This window comes from Orbicella faveolata, unplaced genomic scaffold (genome assembly GCF_042242905.1).
Source record: "Orbicella faveolata isolate gen_17 unplaced genomic scaffold, um_ofav_v1 contig_37, whole genome shotgun sequence".
Taxonomy (NCBI): Eukaryota; Metazoa; Cnidaria; class Anthozoa; order Scleractinia; family Merulinidae; genus Orbicella; species Orbicella faveolata.
Genome location: NW_028301566.1, coordinates 2,899,657 through 2,917,059, shown reverse-complemented (window position 1 = coordinate 2,917,059; position 17,403 = coordinate 2,899,657). Strand labels below are relative to the sequence as shown.

At 39.4% G+C, this 17,403-nt stretch overlaps 2 protein-coding genes across 2 annotated transcripts in view; one reads left to right on the top strand and one right to left on the bottom strand.

The window, feature by feature from the left end:
- Positions 1-1,650: 1,650 nt before the first annotated feature.
- Positions 1,651-4,011, bottom strand: LOC149101620 (uncharacterized). The gene is made up of 4 exons (XM_089275750.1): positions 3,954-4,011; positions 2,891-3,037; positions 2,347-2,439; positions 1,651-1,995 (listed from the first exon to the last, which is right to left on the bottom strand). The coding sequence occupies exons 1-4, from the start codon at positions 4,009-4,011 to the stop codon at positions 1,991-1,993; spliced, it is 303 nt and encodes a 100-aa protein (XP_089131876.1). The 3' UTR covers positions 1,651-1,990.
- A 1,690-nt stretch (positions 4,012-5,701) lies between these two features.
- The window catches only part of LOC149101619 (uncharacterized), a 41,557-nt gene continuing 29,855 nt past the window's right edge, over positions 5,702-17,403 (top strand). The window contains exons 1-6 of the mRNA XM_089275748.1: positions 5,702-5,900; positions 5,984-6,055; positions 6,406-6,477; positions 7,708-7,767; positions 13,443-13,517; positions 14,575-14,652. Coding sequence (XP_089131874.1) covers positions 5,728-5,900; positions 5,984-6,055; positions 6,406-6,477; positions 7,708-7,767; positions 13,443-13,517; positions 14,575-14,652 — 530 coding nt within the window. The 5' untranslated portion in view covers positions 5,702-5,727. The remainder of the gene's footprint in view (positions 5,901-5,983; positions 6,056-6,405; positions 6,478-7,707; positions 7,768-13,442; positions 13,518-14,574; positions 14,653-17,403) is intronic.

The window sequence follows — 17,403 nt, the reverse complement described above, 5'->3', positions numbered from 1 at the left end:
TTGGTGTAGCTGGTTGGAAGTGTTGATAAAACTAGTGAGTTACTAATGGTTTTCGTTCTACTTGTTCTTTTGGTTTGCTTATTCTTTTTCTTTAGACTAGAAATGAAAATAATTATTTCAATTGACCTTTTTTCTTTATATAGTTTGTAAGGCCATTTTGATCATATCCTCGTGCTAAGTTGCGCCATAGAAATATTGAGTATTATGATTATTTATAGTGAGTGTGTGTTTGATCTGGGTCGCCTGCGAAAAAATGACCAGGGAAAACCTGAATGAGGAACAAAGGATAGCTATTGAAAACGAATGAATAACAATGAGACGACAGTGTGTACGTTAATATCATTAACCTTGTCTTGGTTAAAATGTTGCCGTATAATGTAGTCTTAATGCTTCAACATTATTCATCTTTTTTTTTTACGAAAATAATATTGTTCTAAATTATTAGGGCCCTGATTTATTCCTAGCGGCTTGGCTCTTACAGAAGTTTTACAATAAAATTTTCAATTGCATTCTGCCGTGCGTCAGTTAAGTAACAGATCACAGAAGACGTCAAAATGTGGTAAGAGCATTAGTGAAACACTCGGCTATCGCTTCGTGTGCCACTTTTTTGTTTTCACCACATTTTGATGCCATCTGTGATCAGATCGCTAGACACACGGCAACATGGAAACTATTTGTTAATTTAATACTTTCAGTATTTATCTTGATGCATTTTTCGTAAGGCTGTCTTGTTTATAGCTTGCCGAGGGAGCCTTACAGTTTCTTTGGAAACTCAGCAATACCTTTGCCTTGCCTTTTCGAGTTGCCGTGCATTACTCCTGCCATCAATGCTTTCATTGCTACGCGACGTACCTAATAGAGAGGCAACATGGATAGCTGATCCCTAAACCATATTTTGTATCACAAAGAGCAACATAAACGTTTCTCTCTTGTTCAAACGAGAGAAAAAAAATCAGAGGTAAATAGCGATGAGGTATGTGTGAGACTGATATCAGCCTCGGCCGCTGGCGTTATCTTGTTTTAACTTTACTGGAGGATACTTACCACCCGCAGGTAAACTGCATAACTCTGGAAATTTTGGACAAGCATTATCCCTTCGTCTTACTACAGTTTTATCGTCTTTTACTGTTATCAATTCGTATTGCATTGTGGCAGCAAAATCGTCTACCGCTGTTAGAAAGAAACATAAATTTAGCCACTGTTACGTACAATAATGTTTTAGATCTACCACTCTTAGATATTGAGCAATACTGAATTAGCGAAATGACACAACGTTTAGATACCATCTCGATGTTAATATATGCCTCAAAAGTGTCAGATGTTAGATGAATAAATAAACAATGATAAAATGTCAAATAGTTTCTTGTGAATACGGAAACAGCGATAAAGTTAATTACAGGTATTTAGTCTAAACAAAGACTTTAGCGCGAATGGAGTCTGATATGGATGTTCAGATTTGGTTTGCGGTCATCGATGAACGTACATTTCAAAAATCAGAAAGTTCGACGTCCCTTGACACATCTTTAGGACTGAGATACGGCTTACAAGGCCAGAGGTCCCAACATTGTATCCTAATTTCTTTCAGAGGTTTGGCAACAGCACAAGATCCAGAAGATTCATGTTCGGCAATGTGTTGGTAGAGATGGCGGCTAGTGTAATCAAAGTATATTGTATCGCAGAGATGACAACTCGCTGTTTGTCTCCAATTTTTGGACTCTCGCAAACCGGTTGCACACTTTTATCCTCATACAGAGTAACCAAGGGTGGGTATATTTTTAAAGCAAGCGTGAAATAGATGCTTGGGAGATGCAAAATCTATTTTAAAGACGCGGACATATACTGTAAACTTGCCCTTTTGGCATTGGTCAAAAGTCTGCCGAAGATAGCGATCGAAATTAACACGAGACGTATTTTTTTTACACCAAACTTACCTAGCTACAGAAGGCCTGAGAGAGAAATCTCGGAAGCCACTGAAATAGAACCAGCTATTTCAAACTTAAATTTAAAGAAAAAAAAAGGAACAAAGTTAAAAGCTATGTTACGCAGCCTTTACGAAGTAGGAAAGCAAAATGCCGAACAGTTGCTTAATAAAATTGTCGTTTATTCATCATCCAAAGTTAACTGGTGTTAAAGGCATTTAAGAATCAAAAACGATGTGGTTTCGTAGATGCCATCAATGGTAAACTGTGTCCGATCAAGTAAACGAGATTACAATGTCTCTGATCTACCTGTGTTTTCGTTTTGAAGCCTAAAGCCAGCTAGTTTGGAAGAAGTATTCTTGATGAACACTTTATTCGTCAGCAAAATATTTGAAATGCCTCATTTATATATTCAATATCAGCTTACCAGGCGTAAATGTCACGCCGACATTAGCAATTTTCCCAGATGGTATGAAAGGCCAGGGGAAAATTTTGATCCTCGCTGTCTCATCATGCGGACCTGTAAAGATATTCGGAAAAAACAAGCCTTAAACTGAATATCTGGAAATGTAGCCGATATGACAGTGCACCTTTTACGAAGTTTTTTTTTTTTTAGATAAAACGCCATGAATAATACGGGGAGGCAGCCGTTACATACAGTCGGTACTGCCGGAGTCATCAATCCTGCAGGGACAGCCTTTACATGCATGGGTTCCAGTTGAAAGCGCATAAAAGCAGATGAGCTAGGCTAAGAAATAGAAGCATGGGATGGCGTCCTTGAACGCTTATGCGCTATTTGGCATAGCATGCCGGACCAGTTAAGTAGGCAGTTATCTAATTAAGTAGCTTACTTGGTGTAAGGAATATTTGGTGCGAAAATACGCAAGATACAACTATACTCCCCGAAAGAAGAGAAGCAGTTGTGAGGTTATTTTGGATGATTCGAGGTGAATTAGTGGAATAAATCTTACCACAGAATTTCACTTGTTTAAATTCCACTCCCGCGGGAAGTCCTGCATTCCTACTGATGAAGCCTAGAACCAGGGAAAGGGCAAGAGAAAACAGCTGCTGATTGATCAAATTCATCCTCATTATAGTAACACCGCCTGATAGTGTACCTGTGAGTATTATGGATGATTTTGTTACAAATTAATAGCATTGAGGTAGTACATGATTATCTAATAAACAATTTGTTGATACGTAACTTTGGCTGTGGTAACAAATTTTGAAAAGCTATCACGTCGAGCATTCGCCCCTTATTGGTGGATTGCGGGTTGTTATTTAGGATCCAAGATCGGCCAGGTAATGGTGCATCAAAGGAACCGCTCAATCATTGCCCTGAGTGGATTCATCCATTTGTCTGATACACATGACGAGGGAAAAAAAAGACACCCTCCAAGTTTCAGTTTGATCCGGAAACATTGGAAGAATAGCCACTCCGTGGAGGTGCCTTAGATCATTCCCATTTATTGATTTAAGTCAGTCATTTTGGATCATTGGCCCAATGAAGAGCAGGAATAATTCGTGGGAAAAAAGAACGTTTGCGAATGAAGCCCAGTTTTATTTTATTTTATTTTGTGATTTTTGTTTCCTATTAATGTTTCCTGGCTGATCTTTCCCGCTTCACGCCGCATCGTGCAGCAATAAACGATCATTTAATTCATATTATAATGAATGGCAGATCTAGATAATACAGTCTTAGCCTCTAGAAGTTGTCCATGGAAATTCGCGTGAAACAGTACGTCAAATTAAATCATTCTTTTCTTGATCAGTAAAGAAGTCTTACTTCACTGAGTTTCTCGACTGGAACAAAGTGCGACAGAGCCTTTTTAACTGAAACGTTCACCACGTCCCATGATGGTATTTGCAATAATCATCTTTCGTATAGCTTCAAAGTTGTCATAATAATGCCTCGAAACTTAAACAAAATGGTTTTCGTTGGATGAGCTCTTCCGTTGGAGATACGAAACTTTCGACATGGGACGGAAGCTCATCTCAGAGTGATTGTTTAATTTCACCAGAATTTAATCTTACCTGCAAGGACTTTTTTTCTGTCAATAGACGTGTTCAAAACGTCTTTGCCATAATTCATGTGTGTGACGTTTCTACCATTCACCTAGCTTTGGCATATGATCACTCACTTTCGATTATTGTCATTCATAGTGAAAGAGCTTACAAAAAAACACGATAAGAAATTAACATTGCAATACATCTTATTAGTTTTATGTAGGCAAGGTAATTATAAGCAAATACGCTAAGTAAAACGTATTTGGTCCATTTTCTTAGAAGGACAATTATATAAGTGACACACGCGCAGCAGTATTAGCAGTACTTTCGAACCGTGATCTCCTCAACCTTAACGAACAATGTCAACACATTTAATAAACGGTGTTATGATAACGACAACTGATACGTCTCGGACAAGTATTACTTTTAACCAAGATAAGAATAATATGGCACTTTGTGCTTGCTTCGATTCGTTATAACTTCAGATACATGGGAAACTGGTCCAAGACAAACACAAGAATTTTGAATTACTTTTAAAACGTCACGTATTTCGGTTTAACTTTCAGGAAAGCAAAGCCCCCAAAATGAAATGAATTATTAACTTTGGCTCGAGCGTTTTCTAAGCATGGATCACAAAATGCTTTTGCGTCATTGCCTACGAAGGGCAGATCGAGCTTTTTGTTTCTCAGCTTAGCACTGCTAACATCCGGTTCAACCCTAAATCGGTCAAAGTTCAGTTTATTAGACTGCAATGCCTTGTCATAGATTCGATCTAATAGGTAGTTCACTTCAAATTTTGAGTGGGACTTTATTGTGGTAAGTAATAGCGGAATAGCAAAAAGTGATACATGCAAGTTAGTCATTGTGTTACGCTTCCCCAAAAAAATATTTAGAAGGGTCAGTTTATTCAAGAAAATAATTCATTTTGCGGAAATTTTCCGGGGATTATTTATTTTGATCTTTGTGTCATTGGCTACGCGAAGGGAAGACGTGTTTCTCATCTAAGAACTGCCAACATCCAAAAGAACTTTAAAATCGTGAAAGTTACTTGACTTCAATGCCTTCTTCAATAAAACCATTAGATTCATTTTAATAGTTGTGAATAGGACTTCTTTTTGTTTGGTTATTTCGACAGAGAACAAAAGGAACATACAGTAAAAACCCGCGTGTAAGAACCTTGTGTTTAAGAAACCGATGGCACAAATTTGCTCTTTTAATCCTCAAAATTATATAAACCTGTTTAGCCAAGCAACATCAAGTAGGTCCATATAATATTATATGGGATACAGTTAAGCTATAATGAACATTAAGAAACAAGGAGTCTGACTTTGAAATTGTAAATTCATATTTCAAGAAAATACCTAACACAGTTGGGAATAACTAATGTGTGTTCAAGGACTAAGCCCAAGTTTATCTATTTTTCTTTTTTACTCAACAACTATATCTTCTTCATAGAAATTAAGAGCCTATTTAAGAACCCACCTAGCTTAAATTGCTAATAACTACCCCAAAATACAAGAACCTATGTTGCCAGACTTAAAAAAAATGCAGGTTCTTACAGGCGGGTTTCTGCTGCACCAGTGATACATTTAAGATAGTTACCGTGCACCATGCCCCTTCCCCGACCCAAAAATAAAGAACGGCCATTTAAGTCGAGAAAATAATTCATTTTTGGGTACAAAATGATCTCAAATCTTAATTGCTAACATATTATAATAGGCTTTTAAACGACGCCAGTAATTGATAATTTTTATGTGTGTGTTCCCGCAGAAAGCACCTGAACTGAGCTGACTTTGAAGCGATGTACTTCATTACTCTGAGGCAGATCGTTTTCGTCATGTGGCTTGTGGTGGCTTGTGAAAGTGTTTGTCCACACCTATGTACCTGCTCCCCTTTTGGCAAGACACGTATCAAAGTTAAATGTAACACTACTGGACAGATACCAAGTGATATTCCATTTAACACGGTGGTGCTGTAAGTTCCGTGCAAAACCTCCTTTGCGAATTCCTCTTGACCGGTTGTCGCTTTACATGTGATGTTCATGCTTCTCCCTTTAGAGATCTCTCTGGGTGTCATTTGAACTCCATTTCACAAGAATCTTTTGGAAATCTCAATTCGCTAAAAGTTCTGTAAGTAAAATTATAACCAAAGCGTTAATTTACGATATCTATAATTCTATTTAGTATTTTTTTTTAATTAGAAAACGATCATAAATCTTAACGAGAGCCATATAATAAAGTTCTTGTTAACGTTTGCAACTAAGTAACTTAACCACAAATAAGGTTCACTCTTTGTCTCAGTGAGGCGAAGTTCGCACCCACCAAAGAGTCATCGAGGACATTATTGGGGTCAGGGTCCTTGCACTCGATTAATAAAATTAAGTAAATATGCACTATGCCCGTGGCTGGTCGATAAAGTGAATATAATGCAGTATAATCTTCAAACTATACCCAAAGCTTCCACGCAATTTTTCTTTCAGAGACCTCTCGAGGAACTTGCTGAAGCTTATTCCAGAAGCCACTTTCAGGAATCTGACGTCACTAGAGATGATGTAAAAGCTTTATGTTATGCTTCTTTGTTTCCAAGACACAGTTGACTCAATGAATTGCTTTTTATTTTTCTAAAATATATCAATCTTGCATTAAAAATTTGACAAGTTATCTGTTTCACGAGAAATCAAAATGATTTCAAAATTGGCTTGGAGTCAGTGAGAGATAATATAATAATAATAATATATCTTAGTTGAGCGCTTCCCAAATGGGGCTTTTCAGGGCCATTGAAACCAAATGTTGAAACAAATAATGCAAATGAACATAACATGGTTAAAAATCCCAACTGGCAGGAGGTAGACCAGTTGTCTATGTAGAAGCATAACCGAGGAATTGAACTAGGGTCTACCGAGAAACAACTCCAGCTTAGTGGTCAGATCGGGACTTAAACCCGCGACCTCCGGATTTCAAGTCCGGCGCCCTAACCATTCGGCCACGCTGCCTCCTATAGAATGGGCTACTGCGAGTCACAATTTAACACGAAATTAAAGCCATCTTTCTGAAATCTTTCTGATAAACAGCAGAACAAGAACTATTTTTTTTGCATATGTATTACATTAACAGTAACTTAATTAATTAGGAATTGTTTTTATCAGTTGTCATTGACAGCAGGACGCAAGGTAAGTCGTAAAGTTACAACTAGATCTATATCACTACTTAGCTGTCGTGTACAAAATCTTCACACATAATGTGAATAATGTTAAGATGACTTCCGCAGAACATTCGAGCAATAATGGCAAAAATTAAGTTACCTAAGAAACCTCATGGCATGATAATATTTTGTCTGCAGTTAAGAATAACTTATCGAGAAGTTAGCTCAAGCTGACCCCGCAGGGGAAAATTGAGCTTGAAGTTAACTATGTTAAAACAGACGTTTCGCATTATTTAACAACACGGTAACACACGCTTTAAGGACCGCTGCTCAAAACAGTTTCCAGCACTTTCCAAGACTCAGCATTATAATCACTCTTTATCAGTTGATGCTACAATCATGGTATCAAAACAAAAATGTCGATGGGGTTCGGAGCCACCTTAAATTTTCGAATATTTAAGGTGGCTCTGAACCCCATCGACATATTTAAAAAAAAAAAAAACTTAGCCAAAAGATGCGTCTTTTCGTGCTCATCAAAATTTGATGACACAAAAAAATTTCACCGCGCTGTTTTTGCAGCTTTTTGGTTCTCTATGGTTTTAATTCCTTTTTTGCTGTTTTGTTTCTTGTTTTTAATCAGAAATCTGGAAAGCAACTTCATTAAAGGAGGATTTCACCTTCCTGAAAGCGTAACAAACATGTGAGTGTCTGCCAACTTGCAAATACATGAATCTCTCAGTTACTACGCGCGCTGTGATTGTTCAAGCTGGCGGGTCGTACGCTACAATTTAAAGCTGATTTTGTTGCCAAAATGTTTTGTGACTTATCCCCAGGAGTTCTTAACTTTTATAGCAATTAATGTTAAAATCTCTATTTTACTTTAAATTGTGTATCAAAACATCCTAACAACTTAACAACGATTTCAAATTGGCTCGTTTTGCTTTCTACGTGTGTGAAAAATTTGAAGCTATTCCGCGTAAATATAAATCGTTCCCGAACCCATCAGACAAACAATAGAGATATGGTAAACATCTTACTAACTTAGCCTTCTCGGTCCGTACTGTAAGTTACGGATCCTCAGTTTTCCCCTTACTATCTATGGCCCGCGCGCTTCGCGCTTGGACCATAAATCGACGGTGAAAAAACTCGGTCCTTAACTTACGGTACGGACCACAGGTGGCCCAAGCTCACAACGCGCGGTTTTTTTTTTGTTTTTTTTTAATCTTTATGCGAACGTTCAGCGCGCGAAACGTGACACGGTTACCGCCGACATCTACTATTACATAACGAGCGAGTTTGGTTACGCGAAACGTGACCTTCGCCTTGCAGTATGTGGTGGTGTTGTGTTACAACAGTTTGAATTTATAAAGGTTTGTATGGGGAAAAACGGTAATCGACATTATAGCTGAAATTTTGGTATTTTTGCAATAAAGGTGACTCGCCTCAATGCCTTGTTGTCTTTTCTATTGTCATCTCGCTTCTCAGCTCGATCCGAAGCCTTTTAAGCGAGTTATCGCTTTTTGGTTTTCCTCTACTAAGAAAGAGTAAAGGCTACACACTCGATTGTGGACTGACCAGGGGAAGGGAGTGCACAGTTCTCGACAAGCTAGGTACGTTGCTCCACGGTCCCCTGGGAAGATTTTTGTCCAAGCTGCCGACGGAGCATTGTTGTGACAAGCCAATCAAAGCAACGACTAGACGTGTTTACAAATTTTGAAAAAAAGTACTTCGTTCGCACCGGCAATGTCAATCTAATCGTTGGATTGTCCGTCAAAGTTTTAACTAGATTTGCTTTGATGGATGTCTTCGAATTTTCAATGGAAAACGTGGTGAGTAATATTCGCTGTGAAAATTTTTAAATCGCATTTTGTAATTCGCGTACAAGGCGTTTCAAAGTTCATTATATCATAGTTACTAACTGTGATTATATATAAGCATATCAGCTGATCCAAAAGTACTTTTTGGTTAGGTTGTTATCGAACTTCGAACACTGCGAGGGTAGCCTTACAGCGGCGAGACAGGGGACCGTGGAGCAAAGTACCTGGCTTGTCGAGAACTGTGCGCTCCCTTCCCCTGGCCAGGGTCAATTTGTTAGCCTGGCATTCCGCTCGGGTTTCGAATGTGTCCACGAATGGTGCCGGCAGCATGATCACTGATTCCGGATGGTTAGCTCTCTTCGATTCAGAGCTTTGTATCGTGCGCTGTGGAGATGAATTTGGCTTGGAATTTAACTGCAAGGGAGCGCTTAAACCAGTACTATGATTCTGCGGAGGAATTGGGGCGGCTGGCGGGATTTCAGTGTTTTTTTTTTTTTCGCTTCGAGCGGGGGTCAGTCCACAATCGAGTGTGTAGCCTTTACTCTTTCTTAGTAGAGGAAAACCAAAAAGCGATAACTCGCTTAAAAGGCTTCGGATCGAGCTGAGAAGCGAGATGACAATAGAAAAGACAACAAGGCATTGAGGTGAGTCACCTTTATTGCAAAAATACCAAAATTTCAGCTATAATGTCGATTACCGTTTTTTCCCATACAAACCTTTATAAATTCAAACTGTTGTAACACAACACCACCACATACTGCAAGGCGAAGGTCACGTTTCGCGTAACCAAACTCGCTCGTTATGTAATAGTAGATGTCGGCGGTAACCGTGTCACGTTTCGCGCGCTGAACGTTCGCATAAAGATTAAAAAAAAAAAAAAAAAACTCCTCGCATTGTGAGCTTGGGCCGCCTGTGTACGGACCAAGAAGACGAGGTTAGTAAGGGGTATGTATTTTTTCCAAATACAGTCTCAAAGTAAACATGTATGCACTTTATTTCCAAAGCCTGTGAATAAAAATAGAGCCTCGTTTGCTAAGTATTATTATTTAAAACGTGCTATTGTCAAGATTTCCAGTGAAGAAAGAGCTCAATTGACTGTAAGCTGAGGAGTCCAAATACCACATGGTAGAGATAATAGGGAGCTTAAGGTGGCTCAACACAGTTTTTGATACCTGTGTCTCATTCACCTTTTTCTCTAAAATCCTTGATCCCTCGGTCGCCAAAAATGGCAGCAAGCAGGTTAACAACACAAACTTTGTTTTTTTGATAATTAGGCTGACGTATGTACCGTTGCCATGGGAACATGAATAAATATAAACAGGCCTTTAAAATCGCTTTTGTCGATTTTGTAGAAAATCTAGTCATTAGATTTTCGTTACAATTTGCATGCAGCAAGCCTGTAACGATTCTCGCAAGTTAACAACATGTTGATAATAATTTAACAGAGATCTTTAATTGACCCTTGTTGAAGGCTCAAAGGAGTATCTAGAATTTCCTTTGTTAACGTTCATTTTTTTCAATACTCTAGTTACTTATTCCCTACAGTATTTTCGTGCCAAATTTCGTGAAATTCTAATGAGTGGTTCTCGAGAAAAAGGCGTATTTCCGAGAAAGCAATTTTTCATCCAATCGCAATTTTTTGACTTACTACGCATGCGCTGCATTTAACTGGGTTCTTTCAGTAACAACGAAAAAGCTAAGAATTGCTGGGTTCTTTGCATCGTTACCTTTTCTAACATATCTTTGTAATAAAAGATTAAAACCATCAATATGCTGCGTTCAGTTATAGAGAAAAATAGCACAGATAATGCGGGCATTGGGCAAATAAAGTGATCGCTCTATTGACGGCATGTTTGTTGTTTGCAATCCTTGTGCGCGCGCTGAATTGCATCAGCAAAAGCGCGCGCGAAAACTGTGTTCGGCCACCTTAAGGGCCCATTAACCGATTCATGCGCGCGCTCGCGCGCGTTGCTAAGGAGGTGAAATTTCACTTCCGGTCAATTACGTCAGCCTGAGCATTGAATTAAAAACAACTCAAAAACTTGCAAATTCGCAGACATTTTAGATGTTTTTCTTTGTGTTTCGCAAATGCAAAGTAAAAAAAGTACAAGCAAAGACAAAAAAAGAGACAGACAGAAAAACAAGAGCAACAGAAAGAGAAAAATTAACTCCGTGTGGCTTTGTTTGATCTTACCGAAGTGCGCTGGTAGTGTAAATTACGCACGCGCTGATAGGGTAACTTCCAATAGATATCGGGCGCACTTCCGGTTTCTTTAAATGCTAAAGGAAACGCGGTTTTTCATTAATTCCAGCCTTTTTCGACCAATTTCGATCAAAGCCAACGTTGGCAACATAGCTACGCATTCCTTTTTTGAAATCATGCTTTTTTCAGAAAATTACGAATTTTTCAATATTTTGAAATGCTCTCAAAATCTGACCTTTTAGAAATGAAACAAAATCGATGCATAGCGTAATGAGGATTTGAATTAAAATATTAAATCAATGAAAAAAATCCCGAGAAAGTATTAGTCACATGACCATGGGCGTGACCTGATGACGTCATCACTAGTGTTACTGACCATGAAAAAGTTGAAAGACATGAAATAACTCTGAACTAACTAAAAATGATGAGGTTATATGAGACTAAATTTTCCTTAGCAACGGCTCGAAAAGATCGGTTAATGGGCCCTTAAGCAAACCAGGACGACGACGGCAACGAGAACGTAACCAAACAAAAGTTTATTGAGCAAGACAATAGCCGTGCACGTGCGTTATAAATCTCTGCACATTTCTTTGCCGTCGTCTGCAAAACAACAGGAAGCTTGAGAAAACCACAACGGCAACGTCGCTAAACAAAAGGTTTAATGAGGAGAAAAATGGCTGTGCACGTGCGTTATAATTCCTGGTACATTCCTTTACCGTCCTCTGCAAAACAACAACGTGAAATGACCAAATTCTGCGTTGTCTGGAGAACGTGAGTCACGACGGCTAATTTTTTAAATTGTTATTTCAAATTTATCGATGTGACCTAGATTCACTTTCGTGATGGCTTTGACAGTGATAAACAAAGTAAATGACTTCAGGGTACCGCGAGATTCTTAGGTAAAATATGAAATCATTTTTTTTATCGACGTTGTCCCCGGCGTCTCCGTCGTTGTTTCTTAATAGGCCATATTCGTATTCTCGGTATTGGACTGGAACTAGCTTGAAATGGAGGCTTGTGCGGGGAAATATTATTAAAAAGCGATTAGAGTTATTTGCCTTTGAAAAGACTCCCGCATTAGCCTCAGTTGCAAGCTAGTTCCAGTCCAATACCGAGAATACGAAAATGGCCTATTGGAATATTATCTGTGCAAATTTGCTCCGCCGCGCTTTCTTTTGTTTGTTTTCTTCGTATCCTTTTTCGTCTTCCCCATTTTGCCAGACCAGCTTCAATAAAAACCGAGCTACAGGGCCTTGAGCGCATTGCGAAACATAAGGGTTTTCTGGAGATTCGGGCGTACATTTCACCGCGAGGTAAAATATAATGGTAGTAAACTTCTCAAGCGCTGATTGGCTAGGTGGTCTGCGAACCCAGCTGAAGGCGTTTGTGGGCGGATTTTGTTTGCGAAGCAAGAGATTTTTCATAGCGCTGTTTTCTTGAATGAATTTTTTTCGCTTGACGCAGACACTTTAAAGAGTTACAACTCAAATTAGGGAATTTGTTCGATTGCCCTCAAATTTTGACAGTAGCTAGATTAACATATAAAAACACAAAAACTTGTCTGGGAATTGTTTATTTCGAAATTTTTTTTCTTCGAGAGTGGTTTTTGTACGATCACTTCACATTTTTAAAGTCCTATTTCGAAAATGTTCTGTAACTTTTAACTACAATTGAATGTGGCAAAACGGAGACACGCTTTTTTGTCGCTTTTCGTCCTGAAACCGAGGAAAATGATAAATTGGGGAAAAACAAAATTTGCTTTGACTGGTAACTTCCAAAAGGTGATTAGGGCGCTCGCCTTTAGAGGTAGCGAGAAAATCGGTAAGTCATTTTATTTCAAAATTCTTGGTACAGTTTGATAGCCAGCTCTATAAGTTTTAATCTGATATGGGGTTTAGGTATCTACAGCTTAAACCGGACGCGAGACACCCCTCAAGGTACACGGTAACCTTAAGCTCCCATGACCAAGTTCTGCGTAATCTGCGGAAACCGAACGATGGCAGCTAATTTTTCGTATTTCCAATTGGAACTGAACGGTGTCATTACGGGCATATTTAGTCTCAACACGTTTCTAGAGCCACTGGCCTCTTGAACAGATCTAAACAATTACGAATTTCGCTGGGTAAAATATAAATTCGTTTTTGACTAGGCGTCGTCCTCTGCATCGCTTTCGTCGTTTCTTAAGTTTCCTAATATACGTACCTATGTGATTCTCTTAATGCTATAATATGTTGCACTCGTAGAAGAATGCGCAAGCCAAGCATAACTAATTTAGGTTAAACAAATTCCGAGAGGCTAGGTAAAATTTTATTTCTCTGGAAATTAATTCCATGAAATTTTCCATTCTTTATATAGAAAGCTGAAAGACAACCTATTATCATTTGGCGACCTAAAAGTCATTCTTAAAGGTCTGAAACGTCTGCGTCACATGTAAGTGCATTCTACTCTTATTCAGATGCAAAGGATAGGCACGAAGTAGCAATTTTGCTTAGAATATTCTGGCCTAGGGGAAAGGGTGCCATGAGGTTAACCAACAAGTGAGGCAACGCCAGACCACAACACCGGGGGGAACTACGTGCCCTACTCCTTGTAATAAGTGTCATGGTTCTTTAACATCCCCTGCTAACCATACAACGCTGAAGATGAAGGAGACGGGGCCAACGATTTTAAGTTTTTATCTGAGAGGGTTTAAACGTCTAACCATTTGCAGATGTAATGTGAAGTTTATATGAAATAATTCATATATGAACTGCGGTTGTAAAGTGTCTTCCCCAAGAACACAACGCAATGTCCCCGGCCAGGGCTCGAACCCGGACCGCTCGATCCGGAGATGAGCGCACTAACCACAAGGCCACCGCACAGGGCTTCAACGGGATTCGAACCCGTATCGCGGAGGTCACGGGTTCGAATCCCGTTGAAGCCCTGATTTTTTCAGGCTTCTTCTTTCCAATTGCTTAAATTGGAAAATTAACTGCGATGATCATTCTTCACTTTCATTTGCAGATGTAATTACAAAGGCCTCACGTTCTCCTCCTGTGAGGCGCGGTGGCCTTATGGTTAGTGCGCTCATCTCCGGATCGAGCGGTCCGGGTTCGAGCCCTGGCCGGGGACATTGCGTTGTGTTCTTGGGCAAGACACTTTACTCTCGCAGTGCCTCTCTCCACCCAGGTGTATAAATGGGTACCGGCGAACTTAATGCCGGGGGTAACCCTGCGATGGACTAGCATCCCATCCAGGGGGGAGTAGAAATACTCCTAGTCGCTTCATGCTACAGAAACCGGGATAAGCTCCGGCCTGGTGGGCCAGTTGGCTCGTATGCAGACTTTACCTTTACCTTACCACGTTCTCCTCAGTTAGTTTAAGACCCCGAGTGTTGGTCCGGTCTGGGGCTTGAATCCCAGCAGTCTGGCGCTCTACCAACTGAGCTGACCAGGCGGTGGTAGATTTATTCAGAAGTGAGCTGCCATTAACTTATAAATCCTCACAGGAACATTGATTCAAATCCACGGATTGGGCCCACCCTTTCATCGGATGTCTTTGCTGGTTTTGACAGCATGGATGATCTGTAAGTAATAAACGGAATAAATCATAACAATAACAAATCTGAGGTCATTATTGATCATCGCAGTTATATACACAACTTAAGCAGCTGTGAAATTAAAGCCTGAAAAAAAAATTCAGGCTTGAATTGCATTCAAACCCATCTATATGATCTTTCATATATTCACTTGTATCTCTACCATCTACGGGTGTTTTACGAACTTACAACGAGTCTAACCCCTAGTTGTTTGATAGCTCAGTTAGCAGAGCACTGCACCGTTATTGCAGCTGGAGGCCATGGGTTCGAAATCCCGTTCAAGCCTGATTTTTTTTTCAGGTTTTAAATTTCACAACTGCGATGATCAATCATGACCTCGTATCTTTCTCCGCAGTTCAAATACATGATCTTTCATATATTCTCTTGTAATAACAAATCTGTCGCAGGTAGTGTAATGACACTTACCCTCAGTCCAATACATTCGGCTATTCGTGAATGGATTAATTCTTAGAAGAGAAAATTGATTGAGAAGTGAGAAATCTGGTACTTTCCTAAGGGTTAAGGTGGCTCAAAACAGTAATATTTCCTTTAAAATCCTGGACTCTAACGCGCACCGCTAGGCATCATGCGATCACCCAAGGGGTCGCGAGAAAGCGCGCGAGATTTCAAGTTTGCAAAACTCACAACAAACATGGCGGCGCGAGGCCTACTTCGTAAAACTCTGTTTCCACTTAGTTAAGTGAGCTGTTTGCGATATCGCTTATTTTTATCTTCAAAAACATCCATCTTTCAGGCAATTTGAGATGAAAAAACATTCTTTTAAACCGCTGTGCTGGAACGTAAACAAAAATTGTGATTGATGTTGCAATCGATCGCGCCGGCTATCAATCTAAAAACAGCAGGAAAAAACTACTCTTCAAGTTTTCTTCGTTCTTTTTACTAAGCCAGTCTCACCTTCGGGTATTAATGGTACTCTTCTTCTTCCGCTTATGCTGCTAACGACATCAGCAAAAAGAAAACACTATTCGCGGGTATTCGCGTTTATTCGCGTGGAATTGCGGGCTTTACTGAGCGGCGGACTGTTTTCACACGTGCGCAAGGTGCGATCTTGCAAAGTCGAGATTTTCAATTGCGCGTAGAACGTGCGCTAAAAAATTGCTTATTCACGAAGCTAATATCTCAAAACTGATCCGGTGACCCTACTTTTTTAATGCAAAAACTTATTCAACAGCAAGAGCGGAATGCATGTGCGAAATTGCAAAAAAAAAAAAAAAAAAAAAAAAAAATTACTGGGAGTGGAATTTTTCCAACTTGGAAATTTCCATTTTATTTAATTTAAGCAAAATCTACTCCGCAGAATTTTTCCTAATTTTCCCTTTTCTTCTTCTGTGTGTAATAAAACGATTTTTACTAAAAAAAAATATGAGGTCACCGGCTTAGCTCTTAAGATAGATGCAATTGATGGTAGAAAGTGGGTCAAGTTTGTTGCTATTCAACAGGATAGTGCTACCTTAATTTATGACTTAAACACAATGAAAGGAACAGTGGAGAGTTACCTTAAAAAAATAGCACAGCCATTCAAAACAGAACAGTTCCAAGCCTGAAAAATCGCACCTAGTTCTATAAGAAAAAAACAAAAAGAAAACTGTTCTGAGCCACTTCAAACCCTAATTTAGGTGATCGTATGAATACGAGTGCAATTGGCCACGTTCGATATATCAAGTTAACTCCATATGGCGATCTACTTAAGATAGTGAACATCAAGTCCCTGGAGCATCGCAGATACATGCAAGCCCTAATCCTTTTTTGTAAATCTTTGTTTATTACGGGACCAGTCCAAACTACATCAAGGAATTATTCTCATTGCGTTCTAGCAATTATGATCTAAGAGGCTATTGTAACCTTAATCAGCCTACCTTTAAATCAAAGTATTTGCATAAATCTTATCGCTACATAACTTCACGTTTATGGAACAACCTACCTGACAATATAAGAGGAGCGTCCTCTCTTAGAATTTTTAAAAATTTACTAAACAATGTTAGTCTGACTACCGAGGCCAATTAGGGGTGGCGAATGGTAAAATCCGAGACTTGCCGAGACGCCGAGACCGTTGTTAAAAAATTCGAGACCGAGACTTAAACGATTTCGGAAAATCCGAGCCCGAGACTCAGTGCAGAGAAAACCGAGCCCGAGACCTTAATTACGCACAACTCCGAGCCCGAGACGTGAGATTCGTGCTCGCTTGGTCGCTTGAAACTGGATCTCATTTAGGGAAGTAGTCAAAACTAATATACAATCAATAACTTGTAGTTTATTTGAATTACCAAAATAGCAGTCACAGATAAACGCTAGCTATTTAGTTATGCAATAAAATTTCGACCTTATTACGGCCTATCATGACCCGACTTTCAACTACTTTCGAGGTCACGCGCTGTCATCAACTTCCGGTCAGCTAGCTTCAAAAATCTCATAGCTTCGCGATCATCGGTTAGTCTCTCGAGCTTACTACGCAATCTAGTTTCAGCTGCTAAATATTGTTTGACCTTCCGTACTGGTTGATATAACACGTTATGGACGAGGAGAGGGTGGAGGACAAGAAACGGCGAAAACGCAAATGTAAGTAAATTGTTAACTTTGTAATTATTCACACATGATTATTCATGAAGACGCCCGGGCTTATTATTCTCGTGTTTCCAGAAAAAAGATGTATCTTGACTAGTTCTTGCTATTCGTAAGCATCGATTAAGGAGGTCTACATATGCATTTGCTTGTGTGTTT